The sequence below is a fragment of the Porites lutea genome, chromosome 12 (genome assembly GCF_958299795.1).
Source record: "Porites lutea chromosome 12, jaPorLute2.1, whole genome shotgun sequence".
Lineage (NCBI taxonomy): Eukaryota > Metazoa > Cnidaria > Anthozoa > Scleractinia > Poritidae > Porites > Porites lutea.
The window spans coordinates 3,123,013-3,146,171 of NC_133212.1; the positions used below are offsets into that span (position 1 = coordinate 3,123,013).

The following is a 23,159-nucleotide window of genomic DNA, read 5'->3' on the forward strand; positions in this document are numbered from 1 at the left end:
GGACTTAAACAAATTACGCGGACGCCACTGTAGACATCTCTTGCGTTGTTTGCTGAGTGACGTTATTCATCTTAGATTCCCAAGCTTGCACGGCATCCTCCTTCCCTCGTGATCCCTGGTTCGAGTGGCCCCGATTTTCGGAGGTGGCCTGGTAACGACCATTGGCAAGAACGGCAGGTCGGGGTGCTGGAGCAACTTGGCCAGAGCAACAGAGCATGCGCATAACAGCGCTCTTGAAGTTTGGGAGGCGAAATGCGTAAAGAAAAGGGTTGATCAAAGAATTGATAGTGATGAAAACAAAGTGAAAATCTCGCAGCCAGTGAATAAGATAGCAACTGCAAGCATGGCAGAGATTCATGAGATAGATCATGATGCAAGAGGGGATGTAGCAAGTCAGGAAGACTCCCAGCATGATCAGATACGTCTTTGTGAGCTTGTTCTCCATCTCAATAGCTCGCTGACGGGCTTTGTTGTGTTCTGACTGGCCATCAGTGAGGCTGTCGATCTGGGCAATCTGCTTTTTGGCGTACTGGAAAATACGCACATATGAAAAAATGAAAATGAAGATGGTACAGAACATGGTGATGTTGGCAAACACAAAGGCGTATGTAACGAACCCAACGTAAAAGAACAAAGAAGTGAAACAACCAGATACGATCCACACCATAGAGGCGGCGATACCAACTCGCTTGTAACTCGCGTTGGTTCGGTACCACAGGGGTTTGGTGATTGCGAGATAGCGATCAACCGTCAGCGCCGCAAGACTTAGTAAAGAGGCCGTGCAACAAAGAAAGTACACGGACTGGGAAAACCAGGACATGCTGATAGACATTCCCTGGGATTCTCTGTAATGTGTGTTGACAGACAGGGGTTCCACAAGGGCACCCACAATAAGATCTGTCACAGCAAGGTTTGCAACTAAAAGAGTAAAGGGACTCCGGAGGTTTTTGTTTGGGTCGAACAGGACTGCTAAGATGACCATTAGGTTCCCTGGCACAGTGGCGATCATGAATATAATGGCGAGTACCATGGTGGTTAGTGACACCTCTGTTGGGGCCCAGACTTTAGCGCAATGGCTCGCCCCGAGTCCCATTGTGACTGCGGTGGACTAGCTAAGTACCTGTAAGAAATTTTCAAGACTATCAGCGTTGCAATCTCATAATTATCATCATTACAGCAGTATCATTATCATCATCATCATTATCATATCATCATCATCATGAACATCACCATCAATATCTATGTGATTACCGTCATCATCATTAACAATTATTCCTCGAGCCCGAATGGGCTCTGAGTCAATTGACTCAGAGGCCATGAGGGCGAGAGGAATAATTGTTTTAGTAAAATTCAACTAGTTGGTCAAAAATATCGAGACAAAACAACTTTAAGCAAAACTTTAATCCCTTTTTGCCCCCCAAAACCCGGCGCTTTTCGTTACTAGTGGGCTATAACATATAGCCTAGTAGTAGCTCAACCAATCAGAACGCAGCATTGATAAATAGACCACTAGTTGGATTTTACTATATAGTCATCATCTCACCTTCATCGTCATTATTAAGATCAACATCAACACTAGACTACCATGCAAGCAGACGTTCTTAGGGCTTTATCTCGCGTTCCTCCAACGACAAAGCCCTACGTAGTAACGTCTGAGAGAAAGGCTACATCATTCCCATCATCATAATTATAATTTACTACATCGATAATCATCGTTATCTTCGTCATAAATAATCACCACCATAATTATGATTTTCCTCATTATTATCATCATCATCATCACTATCAATACAACAATCGTTAATATTTTCATCACTATTGTCAGTAATATCGTTACCGATGGTGTAGTCATTATCACCAAAAAGACAAATTGTTGTGGACGATTAATAAAAAAGGTAGCGAAGTTACCTGGATTATTTCGTTTTCACCGTCGATGAGTCTTTGTCTTTTCAGCGGTGAATCCTATAAAATAAATAAATATGGCGCTCTATCGAGCTCTGTCTGCAGACACTACAATGGGTTGTGTTCATTAATCTATTTGCGAGCAGAGGAGGTTTGTGTGTATGTATTTGTTTTAATTCAATTTAATTTTGAATTTTGTAAATAATGAAGATCAATAAACTCTAACTAAACTATAACTATTCAGTAATCGTTTATCGACGACATCGATCAGAAGAAAACATGTCCCCCAGAACCTTTCATGATTTTCATAATTAAAACCTTTTTAAAAGTTGCCTTTAACAAGGCCCAAGGAGTTGTGATAGAAGGACTGTCAACAAATTTTATTTTCAGAGCTCAAAAATTCATTAGTCGATTCGAAAAGGATTTCAAGTAATTTTTAGCGGTTACCCATACCCGAAAACAAAAACAAATACAACTCACTTCGATCTTTTGCCAAAGTACAGCTCTAAAACATATTAGCGTAAACATGTGACAATCGCCAGCAGCCTAAGAACAAATTTTTGTACTCAAATTATGAAAACTGCTAAACAGAGAGGCAAAAACTACACAATTTGGTTAAAATCATGGGAAATTATAGACATCGGAGAGCATTTACTTTGGTGCTGTATTGATCAGGGTAGTCTAAAATGTTAGTGGGTTTCATGGAAAGTAAGGCCCTTTTTAACTTGAGCATCACCTTTGCGCTTTCATCGGCGTGATAAATGATTTGTCTGCAAAATTCATTACGCATTATATGAAATTAATAATCTCGACTGTTAGAGATCTTCCTGATTAACTTATGCTCCAAATAATTAAAATTATTACTTGAAGATTTTGACTTACATATCGTGTCTGTCCCTCATGCGTAAACTTTACCATCCGTAAAACGGTGACTGACTAGACAGCATGCTTTTCGCACGTTTTGAAATAAAAAGGACCGCAGAAATCGAGACAAGGTAAAATGCTAGCTAACGTTTGCTCTTTCTGATTACAGATTTCAGTTTTTGATGAAAACTCTGACCTTTAGACCGGGTTCTAGCAGCTTTAAGCAATAGTTGATATTTGCTCTGTCTCGTTTTTTCCCGTGTTTTGTCTTCACAGAAGCATTTTCCCAGCTTTGTCTAATTGATCCATAACATAAAAGAAGAAGTGATTTATTGAAAACATCTTAAGCAAAAAGCAACTACTAATTAGATCATCCAATGTGGACCATTAATTAATGAGAATTTCAAAAACTTACTCTCATGCTGTGCTTTTTATAAATAGAGGAAAATCACGACCTCCAAGCCTTTATTCTCTACCCTGGGGACAATTCACTGAGACAGACTATTTATTGATAAACTGATATTTATCGGAAGATATTTATCGGAAATTAACGCATATAAATATGCCATTGTTGAGTACTACTTCGGAAAGCATAAATGCTAAAATCGTCAGTTTGGAATATAGAAAATGATGCCTTAGATATTATAGAGCAGATTCTCAAATTTGAAGAATTAATCTATCTTTTTAGCTACATTTTAAGTGAAACAAATAAGAATTTGGTGCAGACTTGTAACATTGTATCCTGCAGAATGCATGGAAAACGGCCCTTGTCATACCTACATATCGATTTTCGTCCAAAATAAGCGCAAATCTGCACAATATATATATAGTAGATTATGTAAGACAGATGTCTTGCCTACACGTGCCAATCGATCGCACGTTTGAGCCAAATAACAGTGAATTAGAATACGTTGCAGACTTTTACGTTTGAGAATAATGAAGTTTAAACTAGGCGCTTGGATTCGAAAGTCACTCTGCAGGCGGACATTGGTTTCAGAAAAAAACTATAGCCCTGAAGCTTTCGACTGCCCGCCCTCACGACCTTACGATAATTCACCAAGGTGTACAGGATCAGTATATTGTCCCGTGACTTGCATTTAATGTGGTGAAAACTGGTGTTGCATGTCAGAGGAGAGTTATACATATTGATACAAGTATTCATTTCAAGGTCAAGTACGAAGCATTCAAAAAGACTCGAAAAGAAACATTTGAATTACCCCCCACTTATTGGCCAGAAGATATTTTTACTTTACTAACTTAAGGTCAAGGTGTATATTTACAAGGGCGGATTTAGTGGTGGGCCGCTCGAGGGAACCGCGGCCACCCTTTCTCCTTGAAATTTTGTATTATTTTAATAGAATTCGCAGAAAAATAAGAGCGGACGAGTGGGCAAGTGTGCCGGCCACCCCTTTCTGAATTTTCTGGTTCCGCCCCTGATTCAGATTAACAAGAAAACGTTGCTTGAAGGAGGCGAACATTAAGCGACTTTCGTGGCGTTTGGGTCTCACTTAATTTTGTGCCTCTCGCCAATTTTCATACAATCAGTTGCAAAAATGTTGAGACACTCCAACGAAAAAGCGACCTTTCTTAATTTAAATCCCTGCGAGTCACACGTCCGTGAAATATAATTCTCACCTTCCTCCTCCCCTCCATTCCAAGTTATTCCTCCAAGTTTTCAGCATGGTCTTGCACCTGATGCTTACAAGAACGTTTATAAGGGGAGCGAGGAGGGGGTATCACAAGGAGAAAATCATTAACAGGCCAGTTAAGCCAAAATGAGGTAAAGCGTCTCAAGTATTTTTGCAACTGGTTGTTAAGCGCCATTTTCTTGGCCAGTGAAAAACAAAATCAAAATTTGTAGCATGTCTCAGTAAGAGCCGTTGATTGCTTCAATCATCTCAGCCAAGCATTTTACTGGTCGCATATATGAAGAAAATAAAACACAGAACCAGCTCGAAAAGGTGGTCGTTGATTGTAATAACGGGATAGTCTTTTGAAGATGTTGGAGAAAAAGAGAATTCATCAGTGACTGCCAGTAGATATTTTTTCAGACCAGAATAGAGTGTGCGCATACTAGAGGGGCTCTATCTGTAGATAGCTGTCATAATTATTTCGAAGTATTCATCTTTTTCAATGGTTGTTTGCTTAGGTATCTTCCACAACGAGAAGTGTAACAGAAAAGAGAACGTTTAATCACAAAACCGGAGGAACAATGTCGGCTAGTAACTTAACGTTTCATATTTGATAACATTAATCCACTTTAATCCGTGTATTCCATCTAGCACTTTATCCGCAAACCACCCGTCAGGTTTTTTGCGCTCTCTATAAACTCTATAAACTTACTTTCTTCTAGTGTAGTTCATGTACTTCAGGGAATTTTTTATTTTAATATAAAAACCTAAAACGAATGTTAAAAAAAATACTGTCTCTTAAAAACAAAAGCAAAGTAAGTCACTTACCTTACAATGAATCTTGCGGAGATCTGTTCTCTTTAGCTATGTCTCCTCTGACAGATTTGAGAAAACATTCTGTGGTCTTTTAATTTAAAAAGTTTTTTTTTTTCAATAGAATCTCTTGAGCCCAATGAGAGCCTTGTTTGTGCGTGTGTATCTTAGAGACCATTGACGATCGAGGTCTTTTTACCTTATTGCCGAGGAAAAGTTCACCGGGTTTTGTTATATACTGCCGGCTTTATCCGCTTCTCAGGAACGTGTTATATAAGAGCTTAAATCCCCTTCATTAGCGATTATCTTGGCGAGAATACCGTTTGTCCCAGGATTATAGAGAATTTAAAAAGACAATGGTGCCAAATTGTGTCAATACAGTAGTTTTTTTACTTTTAAAATTAACCCCTGATGGGGAAACAAGAGGACTTACAATAAATGAAGTTAACTTAATAATTTAACAGAAAATGTTAGAAATGAAGTCGAGTAAGAATCATATTTTCGATTTTCCCAAATCCTTAGTCTGCAAGCGCGCAGCACAAGATTTATTGCGCAACCTTGGAAACAACAAAGACCCTTATCAAATGCACTTAACAATAGCAGAAGCAACTGATTAGTGATTATACGTGCCGGATTTTACTCGCGTTAGTTCATCTCCGCTTATGTTTGTCATAAGTGGTTCATTAAGTAATTTGTAGCGTTGTATTGTTTGCTTTTTAAAGATTCGAGAATGTACCCTTGTGTTTTTAGAAAGAAAAAAACGAAGCAGCAAAGCTTAACTATTGCGAAATTCTCTGAGCTACTCTCCGCCACCTGCGCGCCCCACAAGTTAATTATTACTTCTTGTTAATTTTTCGCGATTTTTTAGATTTGCTCTCATGAAATGCAGACGTTTTGATCAGGATTTGTTGCAAGAAAAGCCAGACTGCAATTGTTTCCATTTTTTTGCTATCACCCCATCCATCTAAATTATAAAAGCTGCGATAAAACTCATTTAACAAAGATAAACGTAACTTGCGTAATTTAATTTTGCCCGTTTTATGTTGTTTTTCCTGCTTTTTAAATTATCGTTATGCCCCGTAAAAAAGAGCTGGAAAAGGCCTTTATATCTTTTTACCATCATTAATTGGTTAATTTGTTATTATATTTTTACTTTTTATCGTGGTAAATGTCTATCACAGGAGTCGCACGAAACGTTAACGCTAGAACACAATCTCGATGAAAGCAAAATAATGTGATTCACTCAAAATGACAATAGTAAAACGTGATAGTTGAGCGAAAAGTAACTTAAAATCATTTAATACGTAGGGGCAACTTGGACTTCGTTTTATACCTTTCCAGGGAACAGACGATCGAATAAATGTTATCTCATCAGGGGCACCCAACGACAATCTTCGGAAAATATCTGTTCGGAAGACGATTTGAGATCTAGAATTTTCGGAACGTTTGTTGTAAAATTTCTTGCTTGCCTGCCTCTCCTAGAATTTTCGAACATCTAAAAAATGGTCTAATTACCTACTTTTAACGGATTTTTACCCTAAAAAGGTCACCTAGAATTTTCCGGAACCTTTTTTCTGGCTGGAATTTTCGAAAAGGTAAGTTTTGATCCCTATAATTTTCGGATCACTAGACTTTCAGCTAGAAAATCCGAACAGACGAAAAATTTTAAGGGGATACAAATGTGCCTATATCTACCGTTTAAATAGTGAAATACGTTTAACAATGCTACGTTTAGGTGGTTTTGAACTATATTCTCGTTGGATGCCCCTGTCTCATCTAGATTTTTACAATTTTATTTGATTATCTTATCGTTTGCACAAACAACGTAAGACATTATATCATCAACTTAGGAACTATCTGCTAGTACGTACTTTTATTGTTATATAATGCTTTCCTAAAACACCGAATCAAGAAAAAGCTTCTACTTCACTAGCCCGGTTCCTGAAGGGCCGATTGGCGTTAAACCAGGATTAAAATTTTGTTCCACTCTTCGTATTTACTTTCCTTTGTATTACCTATAGAGTAACATTTTGTGCTGTAATTACTGTCCTTTCGGAGAAAAGTTTCGAGAGTATTTTGGAGGCTCGAGTTATATGTTTTTAGACAATAAAACCTTGTTTAATCCCGTGTTGAACTTAACCATTTATTTCGAGGGACGGGGCCCTGAAAGATACCACTTAAAAACATTTAAAAATATTGAGTACATGCCACCTTTAAAAACTACCGTTGACAATTAAAACAATTATTAGAAAATTAAGGCACTTTAGTTTTTTCGCCCGTTTTACATTTAGTTTGCCGGCTTTGTAAAATACAGACCATCTGTTTCTATTTTCGCAATAATTATAATAGAACATCTGGTTTTCGGCAAATTCATCATAACTTGAACTTTTATATCCTTCTATCCATCTCACGCTGTGAATCAGCTATCAGCTGATGAATAATTCAAATAGACATCAACGGGAGATAAAATCACCGGCGTTAAATATCTATTTTTCCAGTTTTAGTTGGTCAGGAAAACATCATCACATATGGAAGGAAACATCCGTTAAAAATACCGGTCATTAACATCTAATTCAAGATCTCCCGCCTTCACTTTCATCATTAGGGTCCATTAGATTAAGCAAAATTTAGGCAAAGGTTTCCTTAAAGTCTAAAAAACCCTCCAGCGATACAGGCTATACATACTGACCGACAGTTTAACAACTTTTATCCGAACTGTCACAATGTTTAAGTAAAAAATTATAGCCATCTTTTAAAAGCACTCTTTATAATGTATTTCCAAATATCTTATAAAAGCAAGTAATATTAAGTAGAAATTTACATGGCTATCTTTTATCAGGGGTTCGTGATAATGTGGATTAATTAATCCAAAGATGAGTTTGGTCGACGTTACTCAAATGTAAGTTGCTCAGTTTCAGTGTCTGGACAGAACTTCTTGCAAAAAGAAGGCACATTAGATCGAGAGTGGTTTCCTTGCATCGATATGAAAAGGTGATTTCATGCTAGTTTGAACTAAAATAAAGTTTACAAAAGCTACAAATGCGCTAGAAAATACACTTGATATTTACAAACACCGTTAAAATGGCACGCACGCCATAAAAGTCGCTACTTGCTTAGAAAAATTTTAATCTTGACTAAAATCCCTCCTTTAAAACTACTGTAATTGATGTAACATATGGCTGTTTTACCATTAACACTCCTCTTTGCTTATAATTAAATTCACTAATAACTGTTTCTACTGTTACGAATGTAACCTGTCGGAATATAAACGGCGTTTTGAAGAGATTCTCGACGGCTGACCTTAGAATCACGTTTACGGAAAAGGGCAACGTCAATTTGTTCCACGTGACCAAGTTTTGCTTTTTCTTGGCATCCAATATTCATTGAATTACAAAGAATAAGCAGTTTAAGGTCAGATTTATTCATAAGAATTATTTTAGACAGTTTTAATTTGTCCATTTCCTAGTTCAAGAAATTGTCATCTTGAATCTGACGCCTACCGTTGGCCTAAACGTGATTCTTATTATAATCAACCTGATATTGGCTTGGAACAAACTTAAACCGGTGGGGGGGGGGGATATTCAATGAAGTTTTACACAGGGAAGGTTCGCTCCGGGGACCAACCCCCGTACCTTTCATATGCCATCTATGACAGAAAAGGTGCCCATTTCGTATACTTTCTACTGACAACAAATGGTACCCCTTTCACATAGTACCCACTTCAATAAGAACACTGCATCCCTTTTAACTGCTGTACATACACCGTATTTTTAACATGAATTAATCAATAAACTAGGAAGATTTCTTGTCTCTTTCATATCCATAAAATAGTCTGTTAGCCGTTTTTGGTCCTTTAACAGACCGAAATGACAGATTTCCCTTGATTTTATACACTTCATCTATTGAAATCCCTACCGTTTCGTATACCTGAAGCCTCAAAAAGGTACACCTTCCGGGCGGAGCTTCCCCGAATAGGCCATGATAAGGTGTACCCCCCGGGAAACTTAACCTTCCCTGTGAGGACGTTTTAGCGCAAAGCACATTTTTCAGTTTATTGAGAACTACTGTAATTACTGGTTTTTAAAATGAATTTAGTTGAATTATATTTATTTCTGGTGGCTTGCATCGGCTTCCGTTTCCGACCGCGTGATTAGACACAGCTGCTCAATTCCACTTTTTTCCATGCGAAACAACGTCCAGTCCGCCATATTTTTTGCACCTAGCTTACAGTAGAATCCCATGGTCCTTTTCGAGAAGGGAGAGACCCACTGCATACGGCAACAGTCACGTGATTTGGCAATCTAAAGGGCAAAGGAAGGCTTTTTTCAAAAAACTTAATTATTGACTACAGACGAGCACAAGACAACGAATTTGCGCTTTTAAATATACAGCTATTTGCGCTTAAAAGTTTTTAAACCATCTTTTAAAAATACCTGTGCCACCGCTGCCATTAATGAACTTCCAACTCCGTGACCTTAGTAGAAACGAAATTAGGACTTTTTAAATTGGATAAATTAGAAACAAAGAAGCATGCTTAAAAAGGCAAAACGACGTTTGATTTATTGCAGCGTCAACATCTTTTAACGAGAAGTACAAAGGGGATGGAGGTGCTGTTTATTATGCTGTTCAAGGCGGTTCTTACTTTCGAGTCTGTGGATGAAATCCTACAGTGTGACCATTCAAATGCAAGCTACTGAGCAGTACTTTCCTCTGGTGCTATCTATAATGCTATACTAGGTGATTCTAACTTTCGAGTCTGGATGAAATCCTCAAGTGTGACCATTCAAATGAAGGCTCCTGAGTAGTATTTTCCTGTGGTACTATTTGTTATGCTGTACAGGGTGGGTCGAACTTTTGAATCTTTGGATGAAATATAATCCTTAAGTGTGACTATAGAGAAAGCTATCCTTAAGGTGGTTCTTTCCATTTCTTGTGATAATAAATACATACTGAAAAGAAAAATTGGCATTCTTTTGTAGGCGCAAGAACTCGGAGTATTTTGTTTTACTATTGAATGAGTGCACGCCCACCTCTTGCACTAGGAATGACAAACAGATCTTCAACATACAGTACGGGACCTTCCCACGTGGAGTACGTGAAGTAGTAAATGGCAACTCCTAGCACTTCTTTGTTTTTCGTATTTGACATCCGTCTCCTTTTAATGGGACAGGGATTGTACTCTGTATAAAACATAAAAACAACAAGCTTAATGGACGTTTAATTTGCATCTGTTCAAGAATTCTTATAATCAGTAATCGATACTAGTAAAGTGATCAATAGATTTAGGTAGCAACTTTTTGTTTTTTTTACGAGCCCAATCGGGACAGGCCTAGTGAGAAGAGACGTTCACATGGCACTAGACGAATTTTCGGCCGGCTGAAAAATTTGACCGGCCATTTCGTTCACACGGATCCATTCAATTGTTTTGCCCTGTTCACACGGAACTTTGGACAGCTGTTCGTCTAAATTTTCGTACAGTTAAGGTGGTTCCGTATGAACGGAACACAAAACGCACGAATTTATAACAGGTCGAAAATTCGTCTGCTGCCGTGTGAATGTAGCATGAGAGTTTTGTCCTTACCAAAGTACTGTTTTGTCTGCTGGATTTATCCAGCAAAATAGCGCGATATACGTTTTGAAAAACTACGTTGTCGGGAAGACGCTATAATTTAAGATTGTGGTTCATTTTTATCCTTGGTTAAATTTTGTTGTCCAGTTTGTTTTTGGGTAAGGTTAATATATGATAATGAATTTGAAACAAAGGAAAATAAATTTAAACCGAGGACAAAATCAAACCACAACATATGCTGTATTTGAACAATTTACTTATGCTTCATACCTTCCTCAATCTTTCCATTTTCCGCATCATTTTCTTCATCATTTTTATCTATTTCCTCAGCGACGACGCAATGGAACAATGAATTGTCACTGAATCCATCACGCAAAAGCTCTGGAAAAATGGGCAAACAGCACCGGGCAAATAAATGGTGGACTTCAGGTAAAATGGGAAATAAATGTGGATTAATTCGTTTTTGTTTTTGTTTCATAGCTTCAAAAAGCATATCGGAAAAAAGGACATCGATGAATTTTCATCAGAGTGAGCTACGCAACTTTGTAGTGATGACATCATATGAGGTAGCCTGTTATAGGTTCCGAGATAATCGAGTCCTCGAGAACACGAATTCCTGAGAGCCTTGAACAGGATTCATATGAGGTGGGAAGTTCATCATTGCAAATAGCTGCCATGTTAGATCCGCTAGCTTGGTTTGCCACCATGTTAGAAAATCATGTTCGAGGTGTTATAACAAGGAATTTATCTTTTGTGTAATTTAAAAAAAATTGTTGCTAACCATTCCTGTCAAAATGTGACAGCATCATCATACGAAGAGGCTGCTTGGTAAATTTTAAAAAAAGGTCAGCATCACTGCTTGGGTGGGTATTACCTTACTGTTTTAAGATTTTAAGCCAACTACAATTTCTTCGTTGGTGATCTGGAACTACAATAGCTTGAAGTCGAAGCTTATGCAAGGGAAAGACTCCCACGCACAGGGCTTGAACACTCGAGTATAGTTTTTTTTTCGGCTCAATCTGCCTCTCATCTTTATAATAACAAAACGTTTCTGAACCATGATGATTTCCGTAGCACTACCTACCCTTTTCGCCAATCTGCAGTTTTTCAGCCTTCCCAAGGTGTTCTGCAAGGCCCTGGTGAAGAAACGATAAATCATAGTTTGCTTTTGGTATCCAGTGGGTATATTCAAAATGCTGATGCTCCTCATTGCAGCAGTGCGCAAGTCTATACAACTGGTTTGAATGCCACCGTCCAAAAGCGGCAGGGGTATTTTGCAGAACGCCGAACCCAGAAGGCAGAACGTCGAATGACTCTGAGGTTTAGTGACTAGTGTGGGGGTTTGTTCGAGCAACTCGCTCGCTACACGATGAGGTACCAGGAATCTGATTTACATCTTGGTCTTTATTCTTCTTTGACTTCTGATAACAATCTTAATCTTCTCACCACTTCTCTAATCACTCCTAACTCTCCTTTCTAACCAGTCAAATAGCCGCCGCTGTTTTTATAACCAAAGCTGGGCATGTTCGGGTTAGCTGACTGTGGGAATAAAGTCAAGGTGACCTCGGTGTGGGTAATGTTTTGGTGTTACTGAACCTACATGGTTGCGATGGGCGAGAGGCTACAAACCAATGAAAAACTAAAACGCTGATTAACAAACCCAAACAGGAACTTCAGCGAGACTAATGTAACAAGGTCAGCGCTAACATCACAAACACGACCACCTATGAAAAAATAACATCTGATAATGGCGCGCGAGGAATATTCTAGCCTGCGAAAGCATCCGTTTCTCCTACGCTCTACGCCGCTGGGGACGTTTCGCGAGGAGGAACGCGAAACGTCCCCAGCGGCGTAGAGCGAAGGAGAAACGGATGCTTTCGCAGGCTAGGAATATTCCTGAAATGGCATTAAGTAAACTCGCACGTTAAGCAAAAATTCAAGTACAAGTAAGAGCAAAAGATCAAAACAGGAAAACACCTACGTGGACAAAATCAAGACTAACCTCGATCCAATTAATGAAAACAAAAAACGAAACTTAAAAGATGAGACAAATCTGTCTTAAAAATAACTTTCAAGACACTTCACAACACTAGGGTTAGGAAACTGAGTGAATCAAGTATCAGGTCAGTTTTCCGGCAGTATAATGATGACATTAAATTGAACCTAATTCACTCAAGTTTCCTAATCCTAACCACTTAACTCAGAGTCATTCGGCATTCTGGAAAATACTCCTGCCGGTTCAAAAGCGTTGATTGGCTGAAGGTACGAGCCGCAGAGAACGCAAGTTTTTTTTTTCCAGGTTACTAGAACTGAAGGTGTATTTCAAATCATGTCTTAATGTATATGGATTAGTAAAAATGAGAATTCGATTAATTTAAATGCAAGAAATCATGATTTCCAAGCACACGGAGTCCAACGATTTTTTTTAGTGATCGGTGGTTTTCAGCTCGAGATAACTTGAACCGATTCGACAAGAATTTTCTTTTATAACTTTCGCAATGAAAACCTTAGGCGTTTCCAACTGACAAAAAAGAAAAGAAAAATACCTGACATGGATGTTGGTATTAATTTGAATCAGCAAGGATAAAAGAAAACTTGCCTACTAGCATAAAAGCGTGCTTTGCCCTTCATATAATATGCCATTCTGACCTCATACGCGAAAAAGTGATAGTAATGCAATGTTGTTAATTTATACAAATTTATTTTACCGAAATTTTTAAACAGATTTGAACTATTTTACTCTTTACCGTCAACCAATGGCATTTTGGACCAAACCTTCCTTTTTGAACCGTTTTTCGGCTAGTTAGCATGGGAATAGCTAAAAAAGAGATTTCCAACACAAAGGACATAAATTTCTACTAATTGGATGTAATCATTGCAAGCAGCTCAAGAGTTTTTTTGCGAATCTATTTCGATTTTTTATTTCTCACTCTTTTCTTTCTTCCTTCGCCTTTCCTTGCCATTTTTGTTGCCCACTTTTTCGTCTTTCATTCGCATGAAAATTTGGTTGGCTTTCTTTCCAATAATGGGATAAATTTAATCTGTAAAGGGTAGTAATGTGGGTAAATAGCAAAATAGACAGTGGATTTTTCCCCCAAATGTTGCTTGTTTTTTAGTCTGTAGTCTGTATCTCTGTCAAGATTGGTCAAAGTTTGCTAAATGAGGTACCAGGGAAAGATCTATCCTCGCTGATTCTGCTAATCACCACTAGAAAGCCTGATGAGTCCAGGAAGAATAATATGTATGCATGGGTCCATATGGACCAAAAACGACCAAAGTGGACGTCAAAGAGTTAACATTATGAACTAACCAACTTCTCGTGTGCCCTAATAAAGCTACGTTAAAGAGAGACATTAAAACAGAAAAAAAAATCAAATTTTGACATTCACAGTAAAAAATCAAGACTCAGTTACGTGAAAGTAACAAAGAAATCAGACAAAGAAATATTATTCAACAATGAACCGGACGAGAGCTCAATTATAGAATGATTGCAAATCTTTTTGTATGTTTGAGAGCTAGATTTAAAAATTAAACAATTTTTTTTAAGAGAACCTAGTGAAATTATCTGAAGATTAAAGAAGATTGAAGAACTTCAGATTAAAAAAAATGATGAGCAATTCAAGCGAAGGGTCGTTCGGCGCACTTAATTGTTTCTATACGGGCAAGTTTACAGGATAAAACTGATTTTTATCGTATTATTGATAAAAAGAAAGATAAATTATCTTGAAATTATTGAAATTTTAAAAACAAAGTATTTCACCCCTTTGAGACATGGACAAAGAAAAATTATACAGCTTTCGAGTAAAAATCAATTCGGAAAATGCAAAAGAAAATAACACAGTTTCTTCGAAAAATACCTGTATCATTCGAGCAATGGAAGGTACGTCCTCCTTCGTAGCTTCCCTGGTTCGATATTGCAGTTTTTTCTCAGGAAGCACCGAGAACTGGAAGGTAGAAGTGTCCTCCATGTTTTTTCGCAACTCAGATTTTTATCTAGCAATGATTTTTTTCACTCGAGATATCTTTAGCAAGAGAGATTCTTGCTTTAGAACTTCCCGACCCCATTCTTGATTGACAGGTTGCACCGACGTCATAGCTTTAAAAAATTTGCATTGGACATGTCGTTAGATTTTGCCTTTTCCAATGTGTTTCAAAACAGTTGTTTCCATAGCAACCTCGTCCCCAGGGCTTCTTCAGATTTACAATGAAAATACGCTCGGAACGAGGTTGTTGTCAGAACTTTGCTACTTTTGTCCCGTGGTTAGTTAATCTTCCTCTATGCATTGCAGGCATTTCAAAAAGTATTGTGTGTCCAGAATGCAATACGAGGACTAAAGTAATTACTGTAACAGTGACAATAAACTTGAGCGAGGATCTTGACATTTGGATCTCTATCGGCCTAGACTGAATATGACGCTGTTTATTAACTCTCTCTTCAAACGTTCACCGAAAGCATAATATTAGTTTTGTATAGACTGTTACAAAATGAAAATAAACGCCTCCTATCTATAAAACGCCCGCTTTTGAACCTCTAAAATTAAATAAAAGCCCCGGACGTATATTAGATTACTTACGGTATCTGTTAGTAACCAGTTGAGTTTCCATTGGCATGACGTAACGATATGACGTCAGTTATGGATGCTCTTTTACAAACATAAGGACTCGCCTTTTGGCTTCAGAGGCAGCTACGCACACACACTGGCGAGGCGTTCTGTCTAAACTACGAAACAGATAGTCTAATCTGGTCACACCATGGGGATGTTGTTGAAGTCAGTAGTTGCTTCATTATGTGTATTGGTTTTACTGCTATCCCAAGGCCACGGTACGTTCTTATACAATCTAGAACACGGAATCTAAGCTATTATCTTTAGAAGTTTTAATGGAAATAATTTTTCTAATAAGTCACAAATAGATTAACTCAAAAATGGGGCAAGGACTGATCGGAAATTCATGATCAGCGCGAATTCTTGAAATTGTAAAATGAATCTAATCGCTTTTCTCTCAGCTCTGATTTGAAATCAGTTCAGTTTGAGTTCAAATCGCCTAACATGAGAACATGAGTATATGCTAGAAAATGGAAAGTAAGTGTTGGTATGGGATCGAAATAGAAAAAAAAAGAAAAACAAGAAGACGCCAGAGACCGAATATGAATGAACGCGGCAGCTACGAGGCTATTACAAATGTTGTCATTTTGTCAAGTCGCTCGATTTATATAGAGTAAGAAGAAGTATAATTATTACTTATCATTTTACTCAATCTGTTTTTATTTTTACCGATTAAAGTTTGAGTGCGAATACCGTTTCTTCTTCATAATTGCTACCGATCGAGACATCAAAAGCAGTTTTGCTTTCTTAAAACCCCGGGGTTTAAAAGTCAATTGAAATTAGCTTACATCGATATGCTTGGCGATATAGGTTTCTTTTCTTTGAAAAGTGCGAGAAAGAATTTTATACCTTCAGCGCGTTAAATTTGAAAATTCATTCCAAAATTTATTATTCACGATGCGAGATTTACAATATATAGTATTTGGCATGGTGCAATATTAGGGAGTACATAACAGTGGAGAATTTGACAATAAGCCGTTAAAATAGTTTATTGTGTGCCTACTTTATGAAGTCGTGGAGTGGTTAATTTTCCCTTGCCTTCTTCTCAAGAGGAAAAATGTCAACGTATTTAACAAAAACCTACAAAACTTCTGTTCTTTATAACTCCTTCATGCATTCACCAAACTTATGAAATTTGGTGGCTTTGTTTGGACAGAGTTAACGCAATGTAGAAACAACTATATTAGATGAAAGCACATTGAAGGATTCAAGAGCCGAGTTTATTGCTTTTTCTAGTTAAAACAAGCTTCTCCGCCCACTGAATGTTGAATAATTTTAATCTGGATCTTAAGCAAAGACAGGTGGTCTGCTGTTTATAATTTGGTTTGCACACGATAGTGTCCATGCAGATATCTTGTTAGCTGCAAGATAGTTTGACTGAAGCTAACTGACATTGAATTGACTTATTGGATAACCTTATATGGCTGTCAAAAGAAAAAGGGGGTTCTTTCCAAGCTCGTTCCCAGGGCTCTCTCCTAATTTCGCTCCGGGAAAAGGACGAGAAAATCCTGGGAACGAGATTGACTACTTTCTTTGTTCTTTGTTCTTCGTTCTTCGAACCCCTTTCTCAGAGTCTCTGTTTTTCCGGTTAAAGCGAAGAGGGTTGTTGCTAAGTGTTACTGAGTGTAAGGGCGCCCATGATTAAAGTATGTTAATTTCACAAGCTTGTGTGGCATTTTTCTATACTACAGCACTTATCTGATTGCCTGGCTATCCCGGCTCACTGTGATATAGAATATCTATTTCGCATGTATTACGCACATTATTAATGCATGGACTAGACCTGACATCAATGGCATGCCATAATATCAGGCACTTTAACACATACTTGCACATCCGATGCCCTTCTCCAGTGTGGTTGCCTGGCTTTATGATTAAAACGCCATTCATTTTTCTTCACTCTCAGGCCAACAGATCTGGCAGCAGATCAACTTAGGCCCAGTGTGTTTTTACGCCAATGGTAGAAGACCCGGGTCGTTCCAGTTTTTAGGCAACGAAGGACGGCTCATGGCCGCCATCAAGCTTGTCTATCGAGAAGGCACCGTGCGCTGTACTTCGAGTACAGCGTTTAACAGTCGCTGGGGTTGTTACCATCATCCATCCTTTCTGAATCATCCACTTAACGTCGTGGTGACGGACCGAAGCAACAACGTGATCTTCCCAGATAAAAAGTACATCAAAAATGCCGCTGGCCTCTGGTACTACCTGCCCTTCACGGATCCTCTGCACTCAGATGAGATTGTCTTCGATAACTACGCAAATCCAGTCTATCTCACACGAGGAGCTGTAATAAAAATCTGGTATGGAGAAGACCTTCAAAATTGGAATCAGGGGGATAATGGCGGCAGAGTTTGCGTGGATGTTTATGCTCATCTGCAGTGACTCATTATTACTTACGAAGTTAATCTAGCGCATGTGAAGTCTATGTAACCATGTGAAATGAGAATAAAGGTGTTGAATGCCAAGAGAGACTCTAACTTTTTCTCTTTGCCTCCGTCTTTCTCTGCTTTCAAACTCAAAGATGTCAAAGATCAACCTCTTCCCCAATGCCCAGTTTTCCGAAAAGCAGATAAAGCTATCTACTGGATAATGCAGTTGGTTCCCTCCATACTTATTCGCTGGATAGTGATTTATCCCATGGATAGCGCTTTCCAACGTTTGAACAACAGTGGCCAGGGCGTTTGTGACGAGGTTGGTCCAAGATGGTGACAGAAATGTTTTATGCTGATGTGGATGGTGACGCAACGCGTAAGACTTGAGCGAGAGTGAATTATATCGAAATCACTCTTCGTACAAATTGTTTTTTTTTTTGTCATGTAGTCTGACTGAGTCCTAAAAAAAACGTTAGAATTCGTTAAAGACCTTACAAAAGTCACCCACTTTCTACTTCCCTTCTGCTCTTTCAGTTTTCAGTCTTTCTATTTCTGTTCTGAGTTATTACCATTTGTGGGCTCTTTCTCTGACCTTGTCATTTTCGTTCTAGTCTTCTTATTTCCGGTCTGCTCACCTCTGCGTTCAGTATTCTTCTCATTTTGGGGGGTTGCAATTTGTCGGTCAAAAACGGCCATTCTCACAATGACATGAATTGACTACAAACATAAAATCTTTTCCCTTTTCTTATTTAACTTATCAGTCCCAGTGAGTTTGAAGATACAATAGTCCTGCCTAGTGTACACAAGAAAACAACCAACTGAAGGATCATGCCTGTATTTGTAGTAAAATGACGTCATACGGTAGAAAATCGTATCTTTAGTTTGGATTCCACTCTCCGGAGTGTTCGTTTGGATCCAACGGAATTGCGAATGCGTGTAGAGTAAGACTATTAAAACCGGATATATTCAATGCGCTTTCACCGTGCCCGGATTTTAGTGGACGGGGACTAAGATAATACCGCCCTTCATAACTAGAATTTTCCAGTTAAGCTTGTTTGCATTTTATTTAATCTATACAGGAAACAAAAGCAAACCAGTGGCCGTGTGGGTGAAAATCAACAACTATCCAGTCTGTTTCCACGCCCGTAGACAAAAACCTGGAACATTCCACTACTTCGGGGACGGAAAACTAGTTGGAGCAGTGAAGCTTGTGTATCAGAGAGGTTTCGTGCGCTGCGCGAGAAAACGCGTATATAACAGTCGTTGGGGCTGTCACCACCACCCGGACTACTTAAAACATCCCCTCAACGTTCTGGTCACCGATGCCGATAACAACGTGGTATATCCCTCGGAGAAATACATGCAAAACACAGGCATGTGGTATTACCTTCCGTTTACGGATGCTAAGTTCTCCAAGGAACTTGTGTTCACCGATTACGCCAATCCGTTTTACCTTGCTAATCACACACAGATTAGAATTTGGTACGGAGAAGATATGATGCAGTACAAGAATTGTGATAATTTTGGCAGAGTTTGCGTTGAAGTTTGGGCTCATCTTATGTAAACAATATACACTGTAAATTTTCTCTTTTCCGTAGAGGCTTTCCTTGGGTATAATATGTAAAATAAAAATAGCAACAAAAAATTGTAAGTGTGCAGTGGACGATGGGAAGAGAGAAGATGCCAAAAGCATCGTCACCGCCCGCATAGCCTGGGAGCAAGCTCTCTGGTAGGCTATCCCTTAGTCCCCTGTGCGCTTTCCTTTTTTTCTCTCTCCCCAGCCTCCCTATGACACAAGGAGGTTTCTGCTGAGAAGAGAGGTGCTAAAAAGCTCAGATTTGCTCATAATAAAAATGTCGCGATTTATTTGGCGAATGGTTTTGTGAGTTCGGTGATAGTTAACCAATTCAAACTTATACTATTATAAGCAAAAGCTGAAGGGAAACAAAGATCCGCTGTTTTACTTGATGTAATTCACGAACGGGCACTGAAAATTCCCAATATTAAAAATTTTGTCTTTTTCCTTTTAAATAATTTTAGTCCCTTTAAAACCGTCGTTAGGAAATCGCGTTTTCGGTGCCATAAACTTGTAAGACATTTTCTTCCGCGCTGAGTTACACGTGAAGTTTAAAAGGTCGGTGAAGCAAGAGGTGAATGATTTTAAACATTTGCATTTTAATTTTGTTTATTACAATGATCAGCAGTTTTTGTTTGTTTGCTTTTTTATAATATCTACATTTTATAAACAACTAAAAATCTGTACATGTTTTCTCACGTTATTTACACTTTACTGAACTGCGAATATGTTTCTCTATATCATTTTATGAGTGGTGTACGAAACTCTTAACAAACCAAGAAAGAGGAAAGAGGAAAATTCAGAAAAACTAGTCTTTGGTCTAGAATAAGGCGAAGCATTCCCGATCGATAAACAAAGATTTCCGGCCAAATCAACCAACAACGAACCATTGAGTTATTGAAAGGAAGGCGTCAATGCTCTTTTTTTTATCATTTTAAAAGAATATTAGTTGAAGTTGCCGACAAACTTCGACCTCATCGAATTTGTAGCTGAAAATTCAATAAGTCTTTCGGTATAACCGACATACCGGCCAGCGAAAGTATGATGAAAGTATGAAAGTATGATGTTCATGTTTCCATCAAAATCTTTGTTTATTCTTTTTCCGCGTCTCTTTGGCCATGGTCAATGCCTTGTTTTGTTGTCTCAACGTTCTCTCTCCACAACATAGGATCGGGGCTTTCTGAAAAATCACTCCAGTGTGGTGTGAACCCTCGTAATGGAGTCAGCAAAACTCTCGGTTGATCAGCATTGGAACTCTTGCACTTATTTCCTGATTTAGACTCTTTTGATTTCATTGCTTTTGCAGACTTTTTGTCCTTAGAAGGGTCTGTATTGTTCACGTGCTCAGTTTTTGCCAATTTATAGCAATGGTGTTTCTTTTCACTCGAACTATCCACGGTTCTAACCGAATCGATGGTTTTTGGTTTTGTTTTTCTTGACTTTTGAGGGCTAGTGGCATTTGTGGAATGATGCGATAGATACAGCTTTGGCAGCGACAAATATTCACCAAGCTTGGTCCCCGTTTGCTTTTCTAAACCCAAACAAGGCACATCATTTTCTACAACCCTTAGAGCTGGGGGCTTTTCATAAATAACACCCAGATCTTGCTCCACATAAGCGCGTTCCTTCAACTTTAGTTTACGTTTAAGGCGTTTGAGTTGCTCTGATTCCGTCTCGCTGTTGGCGTTTCTTAACATCTTTTCATCCAGTTGGCGACATTCTGAACACACATGGCAATCATTCTTCAACGCAGGTAACCTATAGCTTAAAGTGTTTTTGTTCAGTGAAGAAAAACTATTATTCATGGTTTGCTGAAGTACCGGGGGAAGTCGATGGAAGCACCGAGGATTGGGAGGCGTTTTTGAACTGATCCTCAACACCCCAGAAAGAAAACCATTATCCAGATTGTCAGGGCGCGGAAAAGTTCCATCGGGATAAACTATCCGTCCAGGCTTGAGCAGTTTCTGGTTGTTCTGTTGCACTGTCGCGGAGTAATGTTTAATGTCGTCGTTTCTACGTTCATTGCATTCGTGGAGAAGTTCGATAAGACGAGAAATATTTCTATCCATCCTCTTTTCTCTCTCGATATCACCCGAGATTGGCTCAGCGATTGACGGAGTTTTCACAAAATCATTTTCCCACGGTTTTACGTTCACAGTTTTTAACGTTACAGCGTTGTCCGATCTGTCAGTTTTGGAAGTATGTACACTCTCTCCCAAAGGATTTTCTAACATGGCGTCCGGCGTCTCTTCTGACATTGAAGAAGAAGTGTTAGGAAGTTTGGCGGACTCGAGTCTTGATCCCGAAGTTTCTCTTACAGTCCCACTCCTACAGCTTGGTGTGTTCCTCCGAGATTTTCTCTCAGTTTGAGGAGAGCGTTGTGTTTTGTAATCGCGAGAGTTTGTTTTCTTTTTCGGAACTTTCTTATCCACTGTCCTGTTGATCTCATCGCGTCCCAAAGCTCTGTCGAAGGACTTTTTGGCAGAAAGATACAATGAAGGTCGATGTATTTTTGCATTTCTCAGCGCTAACGCAACCCGCGAGTTACCCTGTTTTAACTTGATTCTCTCTTCCACGAACTGCTCAGCAACTGTCCACGGCGTTGATTTGGTTTCTGTGATTACACCTGGCATTCTAATAACGCGTTCGATTAACCTTTTAGTAAGTTTTCTGGTTATATACGCGCGCCTGTTTTGGAGAGTAGTCATTCGATCTTCATTGTGACAAATATCTGACCCTTTTCCTGGACTGTTTAAAGTTCTTAGCACCTTAGGAAGTCATTCTTTAAGTATTTTCACATCGTTGTTGCCATAAGAAACTAAAGAACTTGTTATGCCGGCAAAATAGGGTATTCTTTAGAAGAAAATAGTACAAAAAGAGTCACGTTTTTAGACCTCAAAGAAACCAACCTTAACAATAGTGTACGTGACCAAACAGCCGGCAAAAAGCTATTGATCCAGGTTCTTTTAATAACAGGTATAAGGTGGTTATTAAAGTAAGTGGTCTCTGGGGATATCTTTGAAATAAAAGTATGTATTTCAATGACTTAAGTATTATTATATGACATTACAAAGCGGTAATCAGTCTTGTTACTTCTTTTGAGAACCGGTTCTTTTCATTGCACACAATCTGAAGCAGGAAAAAGTCATGAACATTCTTGAATTCACTGTCCTTTTGACAAGACTTTGGCTGTAATAAAAACGGTTTCTATAAGGAGAGCAACATTTTGCTCGAAACATAGCATGATCTGTTCGTCTCTTGACAATCAATCAATCATTGGGCATTATTCCTTATTTGAAACTTAAATCACTAAGCCTTTTTTTACTTATCTCGATACGTCGCAATTTTGTCGTTGTACAAGGCGAAAAAAACTAAATCCTCAATAATCCTTTAATTACATGATGCAGCCGGTGTACCGTAAAAATTTCCTGCTAAACAACACAACCATATCTGCTGTATTATGGGGTCGGGCGCGGTTTCGCGGCTACTTTAACTTCCGATGGTAAAACTTTATGTGACCGAAAATTATTCTTCCAAAAACAAGTTGACGGTGCGATAATTTTAAGTACGAAATTTATGGAGGATTAATTTTCGATGTGTTGCTTTCGAACGGAACGTCGTTGTTTGAGGATCTTGGAGTGAATTTAATTTAATTTCACTTTATCCAAGATTTATCGTCTGAAAATTTGTGTCTGAAAATTTTCGGGGTTAAAGTGAAAATGATGACATGATGCGAAGGTTCTTATCTTCTTAACCCTCGTAATCCAATGGTAAACGTTTTTTACACTAAAATAACTTAAAAGAACAGAAAACAACAATTTCATAATA

The 23,159-nt window shown here is 38.5% G+C and overlaps 4 protein-coding genes and 1 long non-coding RNA gene across 5 annotated transcripts in view; 2 read left to right on the top strand and 3 right to left on the bottom strand.

Annotated features, from left to right (window-relative positions):
• LOC140921415 (small integral membrane protein 7-like) overlaps positions 1-20,944 on the bottom strand; it is a 55,387-nt gene extending 34,443 nt beyond the window's left edge. The window contains exon 1 of the mRNA XM_073371411.1: positions 20,940-20,944. The gene's annotated coding sequence lies outside the window, so the exon portion shown is untranslated. The remainder of the gene's footprint in view (positions 1-20,939) is intronic.
• On the bottom strand, positions 14-1,093 carry LOC140921905 (adrenocorticotropic hormone receptor-like). The gene has a single exon (XM_073371902.1). It carries the CDS (start codon positions 1,091-1,093, stop codon positions 14-16), a length of 1,080 nt encoding a protein of 359 aa, XP_073228003.1.
• Positions 9,331-10,386, bottom strand: LOC140953985 (uncharacterized). The gene is made up of 3 exons (XR_012167476.1): positions 10,241-10,386; positions 9,644-9,684; positions 9,331-9,511 (listed from the first exon to the last, which is right to left on the bottom strand). It is a non-coding gene; the product is annotated as an uncharacterized lncRNA (long non-coding RNA).
• Positions 15,464-17,848, top strand: LOC140921479 (uncharacterized). The gene is made up of 2 exons (XM_073371482.1): positions 15,464-15,601; positions 17,290-17,848. Exons 1-2 carry the CDS (start codon positions 15,532-15,534, stop codon positions 17,763-17,765), a joined length of 546 nt encoding a protein of 181 aa, XP_073227583.1. The 5' UTR covers positions 15,464-15,531; the 3' UTR covers positions 17,766-17,848.
• LOC140921907 (uncharacterized) lies at positions 18,086-19,531 on the top strand. Its single transcript, XM_073371903.1, has 2 exons — positions 18,086-18,131; positions 18,835-19,531. Exons 1-2 carry the CDS (start codon positions 18,086-18,088, stop codon positions 19,317-19,319), a joined length of 531 nt encoding a protein of 176 aa, XP_073228004.1. The 3' UTR covers positions 19,320-19,531.
• Positions 20,945-23,159: the final 2,215 nt, after the last annotated feature.

What these genes read in the sequence shown, in the direction of transcription:
- LOC140921905 (XM_073371902.1), bottom strand. Translation starts at nt 1,093, where the DNA reads ATGGGACTCGGGGCGAGCCATTGCGCTAAAGTCTGGGCCCCAACAGAG.
- LOC140921907 (XM_073371903.1), top strand. Translation starts at nt 18,086, where the DNA reads ATGGTGACAGAAATGTTTTATGCTGATGTGGATGGTGACGCAACGC. An exon ending in TGTGGATGGTGACGCAACGC is followed by an intron (nt 18,132 to 18,834) that starts GTAAGACTTGAG and finishes TAATCTATACAG; the next exon opens with GAAACAAAAGCAAACCAGTG.
- LOC140921479 (XM_073371482.1), top strand. Translation starts at nt 15,532, where the DNA reads ATGGGGATGTTGTTGAAGTCAGTAGTTGCTTCATTATGTGTATTGGTT. An exon ending in ACTGCTATCCCAAGGCCACG is followed by an intron (nt 15,602 to 17,289) that starts GTACGTTCTTAT and finishes CTTCACTCTCAG; the next exon opens with GCCAACAGATCTGGCAGCAG.